We start from the raw sequence: 18,415 nt of genomic DNA on the forward strand, positions 1-18,415 counted from the left end.
GGCAACGTTTCCATCCAACCAGGTGACCTGGCTTGGCAGGAGAATGGCCTTACTGAAGAGCTTAGTGACTTTCAATGTGGGACCGTCATAGGATGCCACCTTTCCAACAAGTCAATTCATCAAATTTCTGCCCTGCTAGAGCTGCCCCGATCAACTGTAAGTGCTGTTATTGCGACGTGGAAACGTCTAAACAGCAACAACCGCTAAGTTGTGAAGTGGTAAGGCCACAGAAGCTCACAGAACGGGACCGCCAAGCATGTAGCTCGTAAAAATCATCTGTCCGAGGTTGCAACACTCACTACAGAGTTCCAAACTGCTTCTGGAAGCAACACTCACTACAGAGTTCCAAACTGCTTCTGGAAGCAACACTCACTACAGAGTTCCAAACTGCTTCTGGAAGCAACACTCACTACAGAGTTCCAAACTGCTTCTGGAAGCAACACTCACTACAGAGTTCCAAACTGCTTCTGGAAGCAACACTCACTACAGAGTTCCAAACTGCTTCTGGAAGCAACACTCACTACAGAGTTCCAAACTGCTTCTGGAAGCAACGTCGGCACAATAACTGTTGTTCGGGAGCTTCATGAAATGGGTTTCCATGGCAGAGCAACCGCACACAAGCCCAAGATCACCATGCGTTATAACAAGCGTCGGCTGGAGTGGTGTAAAGCTCGCCACCTTTGAACTCTGGAGCAGTGGAAACGCGTTCTCTGGAGTGATGAATCACGCTTCACCATCTGGCAGTACAACAGACAAATCTGGGTTAGGCGGATGCCAGGAGAACAATACCTGCCTGAATGCCTAGTGCCAACTGTAAAGTTTGGTGGAGGAAGAATAATGGTTCGTGCTAGGCCCCTTAGTTCAAGTTAAATGTTAATGCTACAGCATACAATGGCATTCTAGACAATTCTGTGCTTCCAACACTGTGTCCCTTTCCTGTTTCAGCATGACTGGCCTTCACAGAGCCCCTGACCTCAACCCCATCGAACACCTTTGGGATGAACTGGATCGCCGACTGTGAGCCACGCAACTCCATATGGGGGGGGGGGGGGGGGCGCAACTCCATATGAATGCCCCTTGACTTTGGAATGAGATGTTCAACAAGCAGGTGTCCACATACTTTTGGTCATGCAGTGTATATAGAGAGCAATATTTCATATAATTATTGTCCTCTAGGACATTGGTTTTCAAACCTCTCTTCAAGGACCACCAGACATTTCACAATTTAGTTGTAGCCCTGTGCTACCTCTGTTTAACCTAATCAAGGGCTTGGTATTTATTCAGTTGAATCAGGGGTACTAACTCTAGAATAGTGTAAATATATGGACTGGCTGGGGGTCCCAGAGGTTGAAAACCCCTGCTCTAGGATATCAGCTGGTAAAGTTTTTTTTTTAGAGAACAGCGCCTTCTAGTGGAGGTTGTTTGTAGTCAACAGTTCATTAAAAACGTGTAGGGGGGGGGGGGTTGTGTGGTATGGGGGCCCAGGACAGAGTTTGGGAAACACTGCATTACTGTATAGCGTAAAGACAGCTGTACAGAAGCACCCTGCCACCTGACTTTATCAGTCACCCACAGCCCTGAGATAAGGTTCTTCAGAATGATTCTTCATTGCCCCCCCTACATGTGCTCAGTAACAAGCTGCCAACGTTGTGGGCCCCTGATGTTTTTGTTACTGTGTTTACTCGATTACTGTTACACGTCAGTAGCCTAGTATCTTTAAGGTTACTGCAGTCATTTAGAAAGCACTGACTTTTGGAGAGGATTCAAAGAAGAATACAATTTCAATTGAAACAATGTGTTTATTAGATTTTCCAAGTAAACGTGTACAGAAACAGTCCGTAACAAGAATTCCCCCCCCCCAAAAACCCCACATTTAAAATAACTTTTAAGAAAAAATTAATGTACAAAACTATGCCTCCTTGTGGAATGACATTTAATTTCTCTCATACTTATTTACAAATCACAAAGTTTAAACAATTTAATTAAAAGCCTGGCACCAACAAAATATAATGATTCATGTGCGTATCATTATGGAGGTTAGAACTGGTTAACTGTTGGGTCCTAAAACTAGTTAATTTATGCAGTACAGCTATATATTAAGCATACTGTTACTGTATATTATAGCACAACATATTTAAATGTATACATTTGTCAATTAATGTAAGCCACTTTAATTTAAGATATTTTCTTAATATAAGAAATTAGTATTTACACTTTATAAATAGATTGTATTATGGCAGTAGCGCAGATAATTCTCAACTAGAACAATTCTCAAGTCAAGACACTCCCTACTTTCATTCTGCAAGGATTCAAATGATCTTCCTGAGGAAACCATTTGGAGTGTCCTAGGACAAGAGGATAACTGTCAAGATAATAATGTCTCATTATAATCCTTGTGTAGATACTAGAGACCCCTGAAGAACTGCAGAGAGAGTTCGTAGCCCAGAAACATGGTGGCGCTCATTGGAAAGCCTCGGATAGCGTTCACGGAGGCTCCGCGGAAGAAGACCTGGAGAGAGAGAGAGAGAGAGAGAGAGAGAGAGAGAGAGAGAGAGAGAGAGAGAGAGAGAGAGAGAGAGAGAGAGAGAGAGAGAGAGAGAGAGAGAGAGAGAGAGAGAGAGAGAGAGAGAGAGAGAGAGAGAGAGAGAGAGAGAGAGAGAGAGAGAGAGAGAGAGAGAGAGAGAGAGAGAGAGAGAGAGAGAGAGAGAGAGAGAGAGAGAGAGAGAGAGAGAGAGAGAGAGAGAGAGAGAGAGAGAGAGAGAGAGAGAGAGAGAGAGAGAGAGAGAGAGAGAGAGAGAGAGAGAGAGAGAGAGAGAGAGAGAGAGAATAATTACATAACGTGTAAAAAATAAAGAAAAAGGAATTCAATTAAAACTTAATATCCTAGCCAACCAAACAAACATAATCACTGAAACCACATGGTTAACACCTATTCAAGCTTATTCAGGCCAAGTGCCTTGTTAAATTATTGACAGGTATTGATCAAATGTCTATGATCAGTCGCTGTCTGCCAAAACACATTTGAACAAGATCTGTCTGGTCACTTGGGGGGGGGTGTGACATAATACTATTGGCTATTTTGTTACATCACAAATTGACCAAAACCTGCTTGAACTCCCTCTTAACCTAGGAACGACCTTGGTAGTTAGTTAATAACTTTTCTTTGGAACAGATCTTGTCTCGCCCTTGTGACTTTTACAGGACATGTTGAGTTGGGTTCACCTGAGTATAAACTTTAAAAGCTGACGGGAATAAAACCTGCAGCTACTAGTAGTGTCAGCAATTATCTATGTTGCCACAAAGCTACACCAAAACCGCAGGCTACTGTATTACTTTACAAATGAAAATGTAGTGATGAATCGATGTTAAATTACTACACGGTGGGCTGGTTTCTGGTACAAAGATTAGACCTACACATGGACAAAGAAGCATGTTCAATGATCTTCACCTATAAAGTGCTGCTTTGTCCAGGTCTACAGACTTAATGGGGGTCTGGGAAACGGGCCCAGTGTGTACTGTGTGTCTGTTCGCTTACATGTATCCCCTCGGTCTTGTAGCTCTGAACGACGCAGTGGACAATCCCTCTGTATTTCCTAGCGTGTAGAGCGTCAGCCTGTAGTCTGCTCTTCACCACGTCAGCTGGAGTAGCCGTGACCCACGAGATAGAACCTGTAGACAGAACCACGTCAGCTGGAGTAGAACCTGTAGACAGAACCACGTCAGCTGGAGTAGAACCTGTAGACAGAACCACGTCAGCTGGAGTAGAACCTGTAGACAGAAACACGTCAGCTGGAGTAGAACCTGTGGACAGAAACACGTCAGCTGGAGTAGAACCTGTAGACAGAACCACGTCAGCTGGAGTAGAACCTGTAGACAGAAACACGTCAGCTGGAGTAGAACCTGTGGACAGAAACACGTCAGCTGGAGTAGAACCTGTAGACAGAACCACGTCAGCTGGAGTAGCCGTGACCCACGAGATAGAACCTGTAGACAGAACCACGTCAGCTGGAGTAGAACCTGTAGACAGAAACATGTCAGAGGTCAGGAGATGTACTTTAGCATGTAGCAACAGAAATAGGCTAACAGGCTTTGGCTACAGTAAAAGTCCTTGTAACAGGCTTTGGCTACAGTGAAAGTCCTTGTAAAACAGGCTTTGGCTACAGTGATGTACATTAGCATGTAGCAACAGAGTTGATCTATAATGATTTAGAAGGTCCTTGTAAAACAGGCTTTGGCTACAGTGATGTACATTAGCATGTAGCAACAGAGTTGATCTGTAATAATGGGAATTGATGGGAAATGATGTAAATATATCACTAGCCACTTTAAACAATGCTACCTTATATAATGTTACTTACCCTACATTATTCATCTCATATGCATACGTATATACTGTACTCTATATCATTGACTGCATCCTTATGTAATACATGTATCACTAGCCACTTTAACTATGCCACTTTGTTTACATACTCACCTCATGTATATACTGTACTCGATACCATCTACTGTATCTTGCCTATGCTGCTCTGTACCATCACTCATTCATGTATCCTTATGTACATATTCTTTATACCCTTACACTGTGTATAAGACAGTAGTTTTGGAATTGTTAGTTAGATTACTTGTTGGTTATTACTGCATTGTCGGAACTAGAAGCACAAGCATTTCGCTACACTCGCATTAACATCTGCTAACCATGTGTATGTGACCATTAACATCTGCTAACCATGTGTATGTGACAAATAACGTTTTATTTGATTTGATTTAATGTTTTAGATAGTCCTTGTAACAGGCTTCAATCAGGGCATGTTCCAGTCGGCAAAGCTTTATATGTAATATAAATAATAATAATAAATAATTTGGTGGTAGAGAAGACTATAGCACTCAGTTAAGAGTGTAGCTACCATAGAGGTACAACCAGTTTTGGGTACTGACAGATTACATGTAACAGGGATTACGTAATCAGATTACATCAACCCAGATGATTTACAGGGTAGCCTAGGGGTTAGAGTGTTGAACTAGTAACCAGAAAGTTGCAAGTTCAAATCCCCGAGCTGACAAAGTACAAATCTGTCGTTCTGCCCCTGAACATGGCAGCTAACCCACTAGGCTGTCATTGAAAATAAGAATTTGTTCTTAACTGACTTGCCTAGTTAAATAAATGTTTAAAAAAACCACACAAAAATAAATGGATTGCAGTTACATTCTTAAAAACAGCCAATTACATTTTTTTATAAAACGTCAAGATGTTTCTTCAAAACACACCGAACTGGCAGGTTTTTGAAATCTGTGCTGAGAAACACTGCTAGGAAGTCACCTTTCAGTAGGAATGGAAGCTTGTCCCTTCTGTTCTAGTCTATTACAAATCCCATTTGTCCTTGTTGCTTTCCACACAAACATTTTTTATTTGACCAAAAACATCAGACCCTCACTTATTGAGAACTACAGTTGTAAAAGGAGGGTAAAAACTACCAGAATTATTTTAGAATACATCAAATCCTTGAAATATATCACAAGACATCTTAGTGGCCCTCCGAGTACTTATCACAGATGTCTGTAATTATGTCTTGCCCTCTGTGTGGCCGTATCAAAATTATAATTAAATAAGATGATTTAAAATAGAAAACAGAATGACGAAGCTGTAAAACGTCTAAATATAAAACATCTACTTAGTGAAAGGCTCCCGAGTGGCGCAGTGATCTAAGGCACTGCGTCTCAGTGCTAGAGATGTCACAATAGACACCTTGGTTCGAATCAAGGCAGTATCACAACCGGCCGTGATTGGGATCCCCGTAGGGCGGTGCACAATTGTCCCAGGTTTGGTCGGCGTAGGCTGTCATTGTAAATAATATATATATATATTTTTTTAAATACAATTTTTGTTTAATATGAGTTTCAGCATGAAATATCCTTGACATATTTTTTTTACACTCTTGTATTTATTTTACTATGTCACTATGTATATATTTTACTATGTCATTATGTATATTTTACTATGTCACTATGTATATTTTACTATGTCACTATGTATATTTTACTATGTCACTATGTATATTTTACTATGTCATTATGGATATTTTACAATGTCTATGTATATTTTACTATGTCACTATGTATATTTTACTATGTCATTATGGATATTTTACAATGTCTATGTATATTTTACTATGTCACTATGTGTTTGTTGTCGATGTTTTGGGGGTCAAACTGGTGGCAGTTATGAAACAAGTCAACAGTAGGAAGAGTTGCAGAGTTCATTGAAATGAATGCCATTGTTGATTAGATGCTTTTTTCATTAATTAGGCTTGAACCATATGGTCTAATTAAATCAACAACACATTTCTCGAACATTCAAATGGAAGGAAGTAGTCATAATTAATCGTTGTCACCTCTTAAGCACATTCTGGTGGGAAGCTGCTATAGACCACCAAGTGCTAACAGTCAGTATCTGGATAACATGTGTGAAATGCTTGATAATGTATGTGATATCAACAGTGAGGTATATTTTCTGGGTGATTTTAAATACTGACTGACTTATCAAGCTGCCCACTCAGGAAAAAGCTTCAACCTACCAGGGTAGGTACAAACAGCACAGGAATGAAATCATCAACATGTAGAAGAGGACTGGCCATCCCACATATGCTCTCTCTAATTCTCTCTTTCTTTCTCTCTCTCGGAGGACCTGAGCCCTAGGACCATGCCCCAGGAATACCTGACATGATGACTCCTTGCTGTCCCCAGTCCACCTGACTGTGCTGCTGCTCCAGTTTCAACTATTCTGCCTTATTATTATTCGACCATGCTGGTCATTTATGAACATTTGAACATCTTGACCATGTTCTGTTATAATCTCCACCCGGCACAGCCAGAAGAGGACTGGCCACCCCACATAGCCTGGTTCCTCTCTAGGTTTCTTCCTAGGTTTTGGCCTTTCTAGGGAGTTTTTCCTAGCCACCGTGCTTCTACACCTGCATTGCTTACTGTTTGGGGTTTTAGGCTGGGTTTCTGTACAGCACTTTGAGATATCAGCTGATGTACGAAGAGCTATATAAATACATTTGATTTGATTTGATGTATCGATCACATCTTTACTAATGCTGCAGATATTTGTTTTAAAGCAGTATCCAAACCCGTAGGATGTAGTGATCACAATATAGCAGCCATGTATAGGAAAACCAGAGTTCCAAAGATTTGGCCTAATATCGTGTATAAGAGGTCATACAAGAAGTCTTGTAGTGATTCCTATGTTGTTGATGTAAAAAGTATTTGCTGGTCTGTGGTGTGTAATGATGAGCAACCAGACGGTGCACTTGACACATTTATGAAATTGCTTATCCCAGTTACTAATAAGCACGCATCCATTAAGAAAATGACAAAAAAAACTGAAATCCCTGTTGATTGATGAGGAATTTTTTTAAAAATGGTATGGTTGAGAGGGATGAGGCAAAAGGAATGGCAAATAAGTCTGGCTGTACAACCGATTGGCAAACGCACTGCAAATTTAGAAATCATGTGACTAAACGGAATAAAAATAAATAACTACACTCTGAAACCAAGATAACTGACATAAAGAACGATGGTAAAAAGATGTGGAGCACCTTCAATTACAATTTTTGGAGAAAAAGGCAAACTCAGCGCCATCATTCACTGAATCAGATGGCTCATTCATCACAAAGCCCACTGACAGCGCCAACTACTTTAATGATTTTTTTTTTCCATTGGCAAGATTAGAAAACGTAGGCATGACATGCCAGCAACATAACGCTGACACTACACCTCCCAAGTATATCTGACCAAATTATGAAAGACAAGCATTGTGCTTTTGAATTCCGTATTAAAATTATATCAACACGCAAAAACAGTTCTTAAAAATTTCCTACATTTTCCTCTCTATGTGTGGTTGTTCGTCTTATCATCTCGCTCGATGGAAGTTCATAGTTCACCCATTACCCAACTTAAAAAAAAAATAAAAAAACACTACATCACTGATAATACAGAGGTCTGTTTGTGCAAAGCTTGATTAGTAATGCCTAGGAATACAAACATGTGAATGCTATGTATTTTGACAAGAGAGAGAACAGTATTGATGTAAAGAGTTGATCATTTTATGCAATTCATCATTTACAACTGACTGAACAGTTGTTGATGCTACGTGACAGTGTGAATCATTTATCATATTTCAGAGGTATAACATTAAAACTGTATAGCGAATAGGCTAGGTGTTCATCCCGGAAAAACCCTAGACCAGAGCTGCCCAACCCTCTTCCTGGAGATCTACCATCTTGTAGGTTTTCAGTCCAACCCTCTTCCTGGAGATCTACCGTCCTGTGGGTTTTCAGTCCAACCCTCTTCTTGGAGATCTACCGTCCTGTGGGTTTTCAGTCCAAATGTAATTTAACACACCTGATTCTACTTATTAGCTGCTCAACAAGACCTTAACTAGCTACAGGACAGTAGATCTCCAGGAAGAGGGTTGGACTGAAAACCTACAGGACAGTAGATCTCCAGGAAGAGGGTTGGGCACCCCTGCCCTAGACCCACTCCAATTCGCATATCGCCCCAATAGATCCACAGATGACGCAATCTCAAATCACACTCCACACTGCCTTTTCCCACCTGGACAAAAGGAACACCTATGTGAGATTGCTATTCATTGACTACAGCTCAGCGTTCAACACCATAGTGCCCACAAAGCTCATCACTAAGCTAAGGACCCGGGGACTAAACACCTCCCTCTGAAACTGGATCCTGGACTTCTTGACTGGCCGCCTCCAGGTGGTAAGGGTAGGCAACAACACATCTGCCACGCTGATCCTCAACACGGGGGCCCCTCAGGGGTGAGTGCTTAGTCCCATCCTGTACTCCCTGTTCACCCATGACTGCATTGCCATGCACGACTCCAACACCATCATTAAGTTTGCTGAAGACAACAGTGGTAGGCCAGATCCCTGACAACGATGAGACAGTGAGGTCCGGAAGGCGGTAGACTAAAACTCAAACCTGGCTACAGCCCTGCTAGCAATGTCAGGATTGTGGGTTTGATTTATTACTGGGCCTAACAACCCTCCACAAGTACATTCTCTGGCCTAGTGGAAACCAAAACGAGGCCACGGTTTCAACAGAATGTTCCTTTATCTGACCCAAAGGCTACTTTCAAATTTGCTTCCACCAATCACAACAGTAACATTATCATCCTTCCGTAAACTCCTTCCAGTTACCTGCCAGTCCTCCAGACACCCATACAGTACAGGGATGAGGTGATGACCTCCCTTCAGGGGATAGCCAGCGACGGAACAACGCGTAGGGGATGAAGTACAGCGTGTACCCAGGGACGTCTCTCAGGACCATGGCCCCGGCTCCTCTGTAAAGCCCCCGGACCCCCTCAGTCCGCAGTATGGAGCTGATGCAGTGGATGGGCCCTCTGTAGGTCGGCTGGCCCTGGAGAGTCACGGAGCGCACGGCGATGTTACCGTTCACGTTTCCGGTCGTCCCGGCGAGGGACAGGTTCTCTAAAATACACAAGGATTCAAAACAATGATTAGATTCTACTTCCCTTTATTGACCACTCATGCAGAAAGAAGATAATCCAAATTCTTATTTTCAATGACGGCCTAGGAACAGTGGGTTGCCTTGTTCAGGGGCAGAACGACAGATTTTTGTACCTTGTCAGCTCGGGGGTTTGAACTTGAAACCTTCCGGTTACAAGTCCAACGCTCTAACCACTAGGCGACCCTGCCGCCCCTTACGGGGAAGGAGGCTTTAACTATATACCAGAACAACAGGTGATAGTCAACATTTAACCCATGTATTATGCCCGATACTGTAGGCACCATAAAGATCCATGGGGCAACACACAAGGACGCGTGGTACATCGCCATATATAAAAAAAAAAGGTGCAGCAGTTTCCGTCTTCAAAACGGTGACTGGTGACTCATCACTGACAGGTGTTTATAACGCCTTTTAGTTGTATCAACCTTTTAAGTGAGCTGGTTACAATCCAGGGGATGTATCATCTCAAGCTAGCTCGCCTGAGTTGCTTGTTGTGAAATATGAATGGCTTGTTGGAAAACTAAAACTGAATCAGAATAGGCAAAATAATCGTTTTCCCTGGTTCGTTGAATTGTCAATTTATTCTGTTCTGTTCTAATCTAGACCTCTGAGTAAAGTCCCACTAAAATGAGCTGTCTAAACCCATGGGAACTATAGGCACTGTACCTGCTAGAATGGTCTGAAGGGTAGTTGTACTTAAGGAAATACCTGCTAGAATGGTCTGAAGGGTAGTTGTGCTGAAGGAAATACCTTCTAGAATGGTCTGAAGGGTAGTTGTACTAAATGAAATACCTTCTAGAATGGTCTGAAGGGTAGTTAAAGTAAAGGAAATACCTGCTAGAATGTTATATAATGTTGTATTGGGCTTTGACTTTACCTGCTAGACAGGGCAGAGTCTGCATCTGCAGTCTGATCTTAACTAAGTCGACCGGAGCTCCGAGTCCCACTGACATCAGCCCTGTCAACATGCTGGCCAGGGTCATGTCCAGCATACCACACGACTGTCTCTCGTCACCATGGCGGAACTTGCTTATAACCCTCTGTGTGTTGTTGAAGAATCCAAACACCACTGAGTTATACACAGTGATGCTGGCCAGTGGGAAGGAGAGACCCTTGAAGAAGCCAGCAATCTAGGTGGAAGAAAAATTAGAGTTTTTATGGAACAATTTGTTTTGCAGAAGGCCTGGGTCCCAGTATACCACGTGGCCTTTGGCAGCTTCAAGCATTCTCTTTCTCCCAGAGCGCCCTCCGCTTCTTTCCAGGTTTTTCTCCCCCCCCACCCCAGTACAGAGGGAGTATTCACAGCAAGGCACAATCATTTTTTATAAAACAAAAGCACAGTTGCTTCAAAAGTCACATTTTTTGTCCATTCCAGAACTGTCACAGCTAGGCCTAAAGTATAATCTACAGGTGAGAGTGTGAGTTGAATATAGGATATTATTAATGGACTTTTACAGTAGTTGTCGAGGCTGACACTTATATGTCCAAGGCCTCTACAGTTCTAAAGGAAACCATACTAATACAACGACGACAAATGGTTTATCATGCCAAATATTATCCCATGGACTCCTCTGGGTTCCATTCCCTTTGAGACCACATACAAAATGTCCATGTGAGCATGACTGTAAATTGCTTTGAATAAAAGTGTCTGCTAAATGGCCTATATTTCATTTAGACTACAAGAGTAGTGACAAAATCAAATAATATTAGTCACATGTGCCTGAATACAACAGGTGTAGGTAGACCTTTACAGGGAAACGCTTACTTACAAGCCCCTAACCAACAATGTAGTTAAAACAAAAAAAATACGAATAAGAAATATAAGTAACAACTAGTTAATCACTAACCGTTTCCTTTCTGTAGATTTGGAGGACACAGTGAAGGGTGTTCTTGTATCCTTTCCCAGCTTGTAAACGAGTCTGTTGGGTAGAATCATAGAATGGGAAAGGATGAGAACCTCAACATTCCTCCTACATAAAACAACAACCTACACAATCTACAGCATGTAGGCTAGGTGATGCGTGCTAACGGGTTTTAATGTTACTGCAGGCCTATAGCCCTCTAAATGGTAACTGTGTATGTACAGATACAGTAATATTGCATGTTTGGTAAAAAAAAAAAAAACAAGGTTTGACATTAAGGGTTGATCTATTGCCTAGAGCAAGTGAACTGAACAGTTAGGCAAATTGAGCCTTCTCGGAGGTTACCCCCACTGGGCTTAAAAAAACATATAGATATATTTTTTTACAGGCAGCAACGAAACTGCAGGCATTGATCTGCCTGGTTCCCCTCCACTGTTTAAATGAAAGAGACAATGTAAGGCATTTGTGTGTGCTTTTCAGACCTTAATGTCAATCTCTGATTTAAACCCACAGTAGGTTGGTGGCACCTTAATTGGTGAAGATGGGCTGGTGGTAATGGCTAGAGTGGAATGGTATCAAACACATGGTTTCCATGGTTTCCAGGTGTTTGATTCCATTCCAATTGTGATGTTCCAGCCATTATTATGGGCCTTCCTCAACTCAGCAGCCTCCACTGTTTAAACCTCATAGGACAGTTTCCTGTACACAGATTAAGCCTAAACCTGAACTTAAACTCAAGATAAACAGAGAATGTCCTTTCAGTTCAAGGCTAGGCTTGATCAGTGTCTGGGAAACCAGTCCTTTATGTGTTGAACTGTGTCCTCATGTACCTTGACTGTGTCCAGAGGATGACCCACAATAACACTGGAAGCTCCTATTGGAAAAACAGATGGAAACCACATTTAGGGGAGTGAGAAGGGATAGATAGGGGTGATAGAGGGAGGGGGGGAGAGACAGTGAAAGAAAGCAGGGGGGAGAGAGAGTGAAAGAGAGCGGGTGGGGGGGGGGGGGGGAGAGTGAGGGTGAAAGAGAGAGAGAGTGAAAGAGAGAAACACACACAGAACCGAAGAAAATTAACATTGACAAATGGTTTGATGAAGAACGCAAAAACCCAAGAAAGAAATTGAGAAACCTATCCAACCCAGAAAATGCCTTCACTATGGTGAATCACTAAAACAATACAGAAATATATTATGGAAAAAGATGGAACAGCACGTCAGAAATCAGCTCAATGTAATTGAAGAATCCATAGACTAACCACATCTGGGAAAATTGGAAAACACTAAACGAACAACAACACGAAGAGTTATCTATCCAAAATGGAGATGTATGGATAAACCATTTCTCCAATATTTTTGTCCCTTTAACAAAGAACAAACAGCAAAAACATTTACATGATCAAATACACATCTTAGAATCAACTATTAAAGATGTCCAGAACCCACTGGATTCTTTAATTACATTGAATGAACTACAGGACAAAATACAAACCCTCCAACCCAAAAAAGCCTGTGGTGTTGATGGTATCCTCAATGAAATGATAAAATATACAGACCACAAATTCCAAATGACTATACTTAAACTCTTTAGCATCATCCTTATCTCTGGCATCTTCTCCAATATTTGGAACCAAGAACTGATCACCCCAATCCACAAAAGTGGAGACAAATTTGACCCGAATAACTCATGTGGGATATGCGTCAACAGCAACCTTGGGAAAATCCTCTGCATTATCATTAACAGCAGACTTGTATATTTCCTCAGTGAAAACAACGTACTAAGCAAATGTCAATTTGGCTTTTTACCAAATTACTGTATGACAGACCACGTATTCACCCTGCACACCCTAATTAACAAACCAACAAACCAAGACAAAGGCAAAGTCTTGTCATTCTTTGTTGATTTCAAAAAAGCCTTCGACTCAATTTGGCATGAGGGTCTGCTATACAAATTGATGAAAAGTGGTGTTGGGGGGGAAAACATACAACATTATAAAATCCATGTACACAAAACAACAAGTGAGTGGTTAAAATTGGCAAAAACACCAAATAACGCATGCAGAGCAGAATTAGGCCGATAATGATCCAAATCCGGAAAAAAACGGTTAAATTCTACTACCACCTAAAAGGAAGCAATTCCCAAACGTTCCATAACAAAGCCATCACCTACAGAAAGATTAACCTGGAAAAGTCCCCTAAGCAAGCTGTTCCTGGAGCTCTGTTCACAAACACCAAAGGACAGCAACACAATTAGACCCAACCTAATCATGAGAAAAGAAAAAGATAATTACTTGACACATTTGAAAGAATTAACAAAATAAAAAAAAATGAGCAAATTAGATTGCTGTTTGGCCCTAAACAGAGAGTACACAGTGGCAGAATACTTGACCACTGTAACTGACCCAAACTTAAGGAAAGCTTAGACTATGTACAGACTCAGTGAGCATAGCCTTGCTATTGAGAAAGGCAGACCTGACTCTCAATAGCAGACAGGATATGTCTTTTGTACTTTAACAATTTGCATATCATTACAACATTGTATATATATATAATATGACATTTGAAATGTCTTTATACTTTTGGAACTTTTGTGAGTGTAATGTTTACTGTTAATTTATATGGTTTATTATCTACTTCACTTGCTTTGGCAATGTTAACATATGTTTCCCATGCCAATAAAGCCCTTAAATTGAAATTGAATTGAAAGAAAGCATGCAGGGCATTCTACGCAATTAAAAAGCGAATTAAAATCAAAATACTTATTAAAATTGCCTAAATCGAATTTAAATGTGTCATTGAACCAATTGCACTTCATGGCAGTGAGGTGTGGGGTCCACTTGCAAAACAAGATTTCACCCAATGGGACAAACACCCGATTGAAACACTGCATGCAGAGTTCTATAAGATTCTCCTACGTGTCCAGAGGACAACTACAAACAATACATACAGTGCAGAATTAGGCCAATATCCACTAATGGTTGTTGCTCATACATATATTTATATGTATTTATTTTATTCCATTCCTTTACTTAGATTTGTGTGTATTAGGTATTTGTTGTGGAATTGTTAGATTACATGTTAGATATTGCTGCACTGTCAGAACTAGAAGCACAAGCATTTCGCTACACTCGCAATAACGTCTGCTTACCATGTGTATTTGACCAATAACATCTGCTTACCATGTGTATTTGACCAATAACATCTGCTTACCATGTGTATTTGACCGATACAATTTTATTTGATAATAAGAAAAACTCAAAATGCAGAGCAATTACGTTTTGGAAATATCTCAAATACAGTGACACCCTCTTATAACATTACCAAGCCATGCAATGCCAAGAACGGAGAAAAGAGTCCCCTCATCCAGCTGGTCCTGGGGCTGAGTTTACAAATCTGTTCTACTAACACACTGAAGTCTCAGGACCAGAACATCGAATCAATTAGAATAAAATACAACAGTCAAAACACAACTATATTACCTATTGGGAAACATGAGCACAAATAAAAATGCAGCGCTATATCGCCCTAAATCGACAGTACACCGTGGCAAACTATTTGACCAAGGTTACTGATCAAAACCTTAGAAAAACCTTGACAAAGTACAGGCTCAGCGAGCACAGCCATGCACCACAGCTGATCCCGTGACAGAACTGCATTTCCTAACAAAATTTCAAAAATATAAAACAATGAGTGTAATTACCCCAAATGTAAAACCCTTATTCAAGGTTTCAAAGACCTCTCTGATGACAATGGGCTACCCGTCCTTTTGGGGGAGGACGCAGAGAGCTGTGGGTTGGCAGCGCACTACATTGCTGCCTGCCATAAAACGAGGGACAGTGTCTGACAGATCAACCAACCTGCACATGTTCTTTATGCCATTGTTATTGTCCATTGTATGGTTATTTTAAACCTTGAATATTGTTGTTACTGATTGTCCCGTTGATCGTATTGATTATTATTATTATGTTAATATCGCAAATGTATCACTTAATCGCCAAAGTACGCTTTGGCAAGATGTCCATTGTTACGTCATGCCAATAAGGCAAATTGAATTGAAAGCGAGTGAGATAGAGGGAGAGATAATAACAACATAATGTTGTTTTAGTGACACACTGCCTAGAACATCCAACCCTCCTCAGACAATACAACTATAGTACCACAGATTTCAGCGAAGTACGGAGAGAACTGGGAGAATCATGTCCCGCCAGACAGTCTCAACAGCATGTTAAAACACAACCACAGCTCTACATCTGCTTCGGGATCATTCTAACTCAACATTTTCAAAAACAAACAAACAAACGTTGGCCGATAATGTTCATAACTACAGTAGTCTGCCTATAGGCGAATAACAGGCGATGAAGAGTGAGAACAAGTTACAGCATTCCACAGATAGCATTATGTAATGTGGAACTACTGTACCCCTTTACTGGTCGTTCAGATAGCGCGCCTTGCAGAAGTAGAATATAGAAAAGGAAGACTTTTTCTCAAACTAAATAGTCAAACGTGTTGGAACTGTTTATTTAATCATTAACTCCCGTTAAGTGTTTGATCAAAATGATAACATGTCAAGCGCTATGTGGGCAATTAGATTTGGAAACTCTGTGTATGCTTCCCATTGTTTAAACTTTGTTCCAATGATTCATTTAAAAAAAAAACTTATAATAGAACATAGATGAAACATAGGCCTAGGGTTAGGGTTAAACAAACATAGCAAATGTATTCAAATGAAAAACAAACGTTTATTTGTCAAACACACATGATGATAAACAAACCAAATCGACATACAATTGTCCAACACGTGCTCTATCCCAAACTCATCTCTAATTCTACAGCTAATTGACTAGTTAAAAAATAACGGACACTCACCTCCAATCCACCCTGCAAGGAAGTCATCTAAATGAAAACAATTCATTTCTGGATGCTCTTAATATACCTCTTCTTTTGTCACTGTCACCAGTCAGTCACTTGTGAGCAGAAATCTTAATGGTCTGGAATTGAAAGTCGATACAGACACGCGGGGTAGAAACAAAGTAAAACAAATGTACTTTCCAAGCATCTATGTAAACCTCTAGATAGGTGTAGGAGGGTCAGTAAACATAAAAACGTTGGGAGGGATTGGACGTCTCTAAACCAATCAGCATCTAGGATTACGGTACAGCGTTTGCGGTCTCAAAACAATGGGCATGCTCGTTTTGCATGGTCCGGTGCACCGGTAGGTAGAGTTTTGACGTGTGGAACGAATGGAATCTCCTAAAACGGGACACCGGGCTATGCTAAACAAACTTGCCCTGATGACCTTCAAGCCGTCCAAAATTGTTTGTGCAGTTGGGAATAAAATAACGTCATAAATACTGTAAACCAAGAGGAATGTGGATGTAAACAAAATATAATCTTCATTGGTCACTTACATAATTAGCCACATGGGAGGAGACTGATGCATAAAGACAGCATTTTAGTACAAATGCATAATAGAAATGTGGTCTAGGCTTTATCATATCACAAAACATTTATGAAATTATTTGGGCAACACAAATAAACTACATTAACGTTGTGAAACATAGCTTTTTTTCTTATTTTTAGTTGTTAATAAGTTATTTTCCTAATTAATAGGCTATATAGCAAACTAACCATATATATTGTGAAAGAGGAGATAACAGAACAGGGTTGAAGACACACCCAGACATATTGCCTAGAAAAACACACATATAGCACTCAAAGATAAGAAACCATTGCACTGCAGAATGGAAAATTACAAGTAAAATATGGTGCCAGAAGTGGGACAGAGATACTTTCTGTTTGCTTGCACCACTGGACCGCAAGACTCATTCAGAAAACCCCAATCACTATTAAGGATCTGCCCCTTTTTTCAATTTTTGTCTAAAATAACATACCCAAATCGAACTGCCTGTAGCTCAGGACCTGATACAAGGATATGCATATTCTTGATACCATTTAAAAGGAAACACTTAGAAGTTTGTGGAAATGTGAAATGAATGCAGGAGAATATAACACAATAGATCTGGTAAAAGATAATACAAAGAAAAAAACGATGCTTTTAAAAAAATGTATTTGTATTTTTTTTACCATCATCTTTGAAACGCAAGAGAAAGGCCATAATGTATTATTCCAGACCAGACACAATTTAGATTTTGGCCACCAGATGGCAGCAATGTATGTGCAAAGGTTTAGACTGATCCAATGAACCATTGTATTTCTGTTCAAAATTTTGTATCGAGACTGCCCAAATGTGCCTAATTAGTTTATGACTAACTTTTCAAGTTCATAACTGTGCACTCTCCTCAAACAATAGCATGGTATTCTTTCACTGTAATAGCTACTGTAAATTGGACAGTGCAGTTATATTATAAAGAATTTAAGCTTTCTGCCAATATCAGATATGTCTTTGTCCTGGGAAATGTTCATGTTACTTACAACCTCATGCTAATCGCATTAGCCTACGTTAGTTCAACCGTCCAGCGGGGTACCCGCCGATCCTGTAGAGGATAAAAACCGACACTTTTATTAGCATGTGCATTTAGTGAAAGTATTCATACCCCTTGACTTGTTCCCAAAAATGTGTGTTACAACCTGAATTAAACATTTATTAAATCTATATTATTTTCACCTATCTACACTCAATACCCCATAACGACAAAGTGAAAACATGTTTTAGACATTTTTTCAAATTTATTGAAAATAAAATGCAAAAATATCACATTTACATAAATATTAACACCCCTAAATCAAGTCTTTGCACATCTGAGTTGTACAATACCTGCACATTATTCTTTATAAAAGTCTTTAAAAATGTCTTATGGCTGGGGGGCAGTATTGAGTAGCTTGGATGAATAAGGTGCCCAGAGTAAACTGCCAGCTACTCAGGCCCAGAAGCTAAGATATGCATTATTATTAGTGGATTTTGATAGAAAACACTCTGATCTGTTTGAATGATGTCTGTGTATATAACAGAACTCATATGGCAGGCAAAAACCTAAGAAAAAA

The 18,415-nt window shown here is 40.3% G+C and overlaps 1 protein-coding gene across 5 annotated transcripts; it reads right to left on the reverse strand.

The window, feature by feature from the left end:
* Window positions 1–1,779: 1,779 nt before the first annotated feature.
* Window positions 1,780–16,486, reverse strand: LOC110504517 (solute carrier family 25 member 48). Of its 5 annotated transcripts, XM_036970235.1 has the most exons (8): window positions 16,280–16,486; window positions 12,245–12,288; window positions 11,400–11,471; window positions 10,430–10,682; window positions 9,222–9,512; window positions 3,703–4,017; window positions 3,536–3,669; window positions 1,780–2,509 (listed from the first exon to the last, which is right to left on the reverse strand). In XM_036970235.1, exons 1-8 carry the CDS (start codon window positions 16,323–16,325, stop codon window positions 2,405–2,407), a joined length of 1,260 nt encoding a protein of 419 aa, XP_036826130.1. In that variant the 5' UTR covers window positions 16,326–16,486; the 3' UTR covers window positions 1,780–2,404. The 5 variants fall into 5 exon arrangements, with proteins under 5 accessions (XP_036826130.1, XP_036826132.1, XP_036826129.1 ...); XM_036970237.1 differs by lacking the exon at window positions 3,703–4,017; XM_036970234.1 differs by having other exon boundaries at window positions 3,536–3,984.
* Between the last annotated feature and the right edge of the window lie 1,929 nt (window positions 16,487–18,415).

Source organism: Oncorhynchus mykiss, chromosome 31 (genome assembly GCF_013265735.2).
Source record: "Oncorhynchus mykiss isolate Arlee chromosome 31, USDA_OmykA_1.1, whole genome shotgun sequence".
NCBI classification, from domain to species: Eukaryota; Metazoa; Chordata; class Actinopteri; order Salmoniformes; family Salmonidae; genus Oncorhynchus; species Oncorhynchus mykiss.

What these genes read in the sequence shown, in the direction of transcription:
- LOC110504517 (XM_036970233.1), bottom strand. Translation starts at nt 16,325, where the DNA reads ATGAATTGTTTTCATTTAGATGACTTCCTTGCAGGGTGGATTGGAG. An exon ending in AAATCTACAGAAAGGAAACG is followed by an intron (nt 10,683 to 11,399) that starts GTTAGTGATTAA and finishes TCTTCCACCTAG; the next exon opens with ATTGCTGGCTTCTTCAAGGG. An exon ending in GGTGTCTGGAGGACTGGCAG is followed by an intron (nt 4,018 to 9,221) that starts GTAACTGGAAGG and finishes TTCTGTCTACAG; the next exon opens with GTTCTACTCCAGCTGACGTG.